This window comes from Fomitiporia mediterranea, assembly GCF_000271605.1.
Source record: "Fomitiporia mediterranea MF3/22 unplaced genomic scaffold FOMMEscaffold_918, whole genome shotgun sequence".
Taxonomy (NCBI): Eukaryota; Fungi; Basidiomycota; class Agaricomycetes; order Hymenochaetales; family Hymenochaetaceae; genus Fomitiporia; species Fomitiporia mediterranea.
This window is the reverse complement of record NW_006761303.1, coordinates 1-2,550: the sequence shown is the minus strand read 5'-3', so window position 1 is coordinate 2,550 and position 2,550 is coordinate 1. Positions and strand designations below refer to the sequence as shown.

The following is a 2,550-nucleotide window of genomic DNA, read 5'->3' as shown; positions in this document are numbered from 1 at the left end:
AACATGTGGCAGGATAGCTGTTGCCCCTTTATCATATCTGATAGAGCTGATAAGAAGGGAGGGTACAGACAATTATGAAGCTGTAGTGTATCACTGGCTACTTGTTGAATTGTGCAGTGCTATAAGTGAGCACTCTGTTCTCTGAGACAGAGAGCAATATGAGCTTGTAGTTGTTCAGTCTCATATAGAAACTGTTACCTGTTTTGTCTTATTATTCAACTGCTGAATGTTTCAGTTTGTTTATACTCTCTTACTATCTTGTTCTTCCCACTTATATTTGTTGTCTATATCTCCATTTCTCACATAGAAACTGTCAACTTTTCTATGTTATTCATTCTGAATATTGTCTCTGCATTCAACTGCACTAGATATTTTTTTCTTTTCATACTTTCATTTTATCTTATTCCTTTTAATTTCTATAGTTTTTGTCTACACTTCAATTTTTCACACAAGGCACTCAACTGCTTTGTATCATTCATTCAGTCTAAGAATGTTGTCTTATCATTCAACTGGTAAACATTTTGTCTTTCTACACTTTTCATTTTATCTTGTTCCTTTCACTTTCTATAGTTTTTGTCTACACTTTAATTTTTCACACAAAGTACTCAACTACTTTATATTATTCATTCAGTCTAAGAATGTTGTCTTATCATTCAACTGGTAGACATTTTGCTTTGTTTATTTAACTTTCTTAATCTTTCTGATTTTTATAGTTTTTGTCAATACTTTTATTTCTTACACAACATAAAGACACTCAACTGTCTTATATTATTTATTCATTCTGAGAATGTAGTCTTAGTATTCAACTGCTAAACATTCTCTTTTGTTCATACTTCCTTACTATCTTATTCCTTCTATTCAACTTTCTTATAGTTGAAAGCTCAAGATAGCAAGACTGATCCGTTCTCACAGCTGAGGTGACTCATATCTATTTGGTATTTTCCCGAAAGTCAGTGTCTGATTGCATTTATGACAGAGATCCTGCCTTCCACAGCCTTGACAAACTTGTTGCCATTGATTTCCTCGAGAACCTGCCGCTCGAGTACAAGAACTACTTAAATAACATGTTGGGATCCTGCATTGATACTGACTTGTTCATGGTTCACCTGGTCCCGCATGCGTGAGCAATACTTTCACACCCTTCATCATCCGCTAATATAAAAAAACAATACCTTAGCGCGACGATTACATTGCATAATCCATACTTAGACTTTAACAATCCTCTTTCTTAATCGACCAGTCGTTGCATAACAGCGGCTAATGCAATCCTGGAAGCTTATTACGCCTTCAGCAAAGCTACGGCCTTTACTACACCTTTTTCTGTCTACCCTCCAATATTAAAGTTACACCCTTTTGTCACGGTAAGCAGATTTTACCCACTCTTAATTTGCGTCATAATAATTGTCTCGATAGATCTGTTAGTACTTGGCTGCAGTTGTTAAAATTCAAGTACGCAAACACATGATTGATAGTAATCAGTCAACTGAAGAAATTGGTGTCTGGGGCGAGATAAACGCTATGAGGTACAATATCACCCATCGGAAGTGCGTTCTTTCTGCACTGTTGTTCTGTATGATACTCATGTACAATTCAACTGACAGCACATCAAGAGAGACTTCTGAGCACCCTGATGTCCGAGATTGTTCGATCTACGTCTCAAGATAAACCTCTCGAGATTGGTGGTTACGAGATCAGTGGGACTGGGTCGCGATTATATCCACATTCCGCTAAGGCTGCATTTGCACATGTGAATGATGCTGGAGCGCCGCTACCCACCTCACCACCAGTCGAGCATTTCGGTTCGGTCGAGCCGTCTCCGCTCGGGATGTCCGGTGTTCACGCACAGATACAGACACAAGCTAATCATCATGGCATCCAACAACCATGGCTTGGAAACCGTTCCGACATGTCGCAATCTCAATCACCGCCCGCTCTTTCTTCAACAAGCCCTTTTATGGCCTGAATCTGCTTATTGGACTGTTTTCGTTTTTCTTACTCCTGTAGAATGAATTTCACCGTGCGTTTGGTTCTTCTTCCCTTTGATTCAATCAGTGTAGTGCTATCGTAACATCACAAAATCAAACAGACAATTGTATACCCTTGTCTATTTGACAAGTATTAGTGAGCTATATAATGCATTTTATGCTTATTTATGACAGAGATAAGTATATATTGTAGGAACAGAATTGTAATTGAAATATATTCTTAAGGAATTATTTGACATGAATATAATGGATTATAAGACTTAAACAAGACATATATAGTAATTACAAGATAGGGTAAATATTACAGTTTTCTGACAACCTATTTCAAGTAGATTGTAATAATTTTACTTACTAACATTACTATTATATTACTTGAGTCCTTTAGAAAAAATATGATCTCTCACAAAAGACGAAGGAAATTTTGCATAAGTCCATTTTCCCACGTCCATTTCTATCACGTGTAAGTTTGTTTTTTGATACAAAAGATGTTCTTGCCAGCTCACAATTTCTTCCTTTCTCCCCAACATTTTCTTTGTGTTTGTCCACTGTCCCCCTCCCTCTCTCA

General features: G+C 37.0%; 1 protein-coding gene across 1 annotated transcript; it reads left to right on the top strand.

Annotated features, from left to right (window-relative positions):
- Positions 1 to 1,630: 1,630 nt before the first annotated feature.
- FOMMEDRAFT_163733 (uncharacterized protein) lies at positions 1,631 to 1,963 on the top strand (the record flags this gene model as incomplete). The annotated part of the gene is made up of 1 exon (XM_007272306.1): positions 1,631 to 1,963. One exon carries the CDS (start codon positions 1,631 to 1,633, stop codon positions 1,961 to 1,963), a length of 333 nt encoding a protein of 110 aa, XP_007272368.1.
- Positions 1,964 to 2,550: the final 587 nt, after the last annotated feature.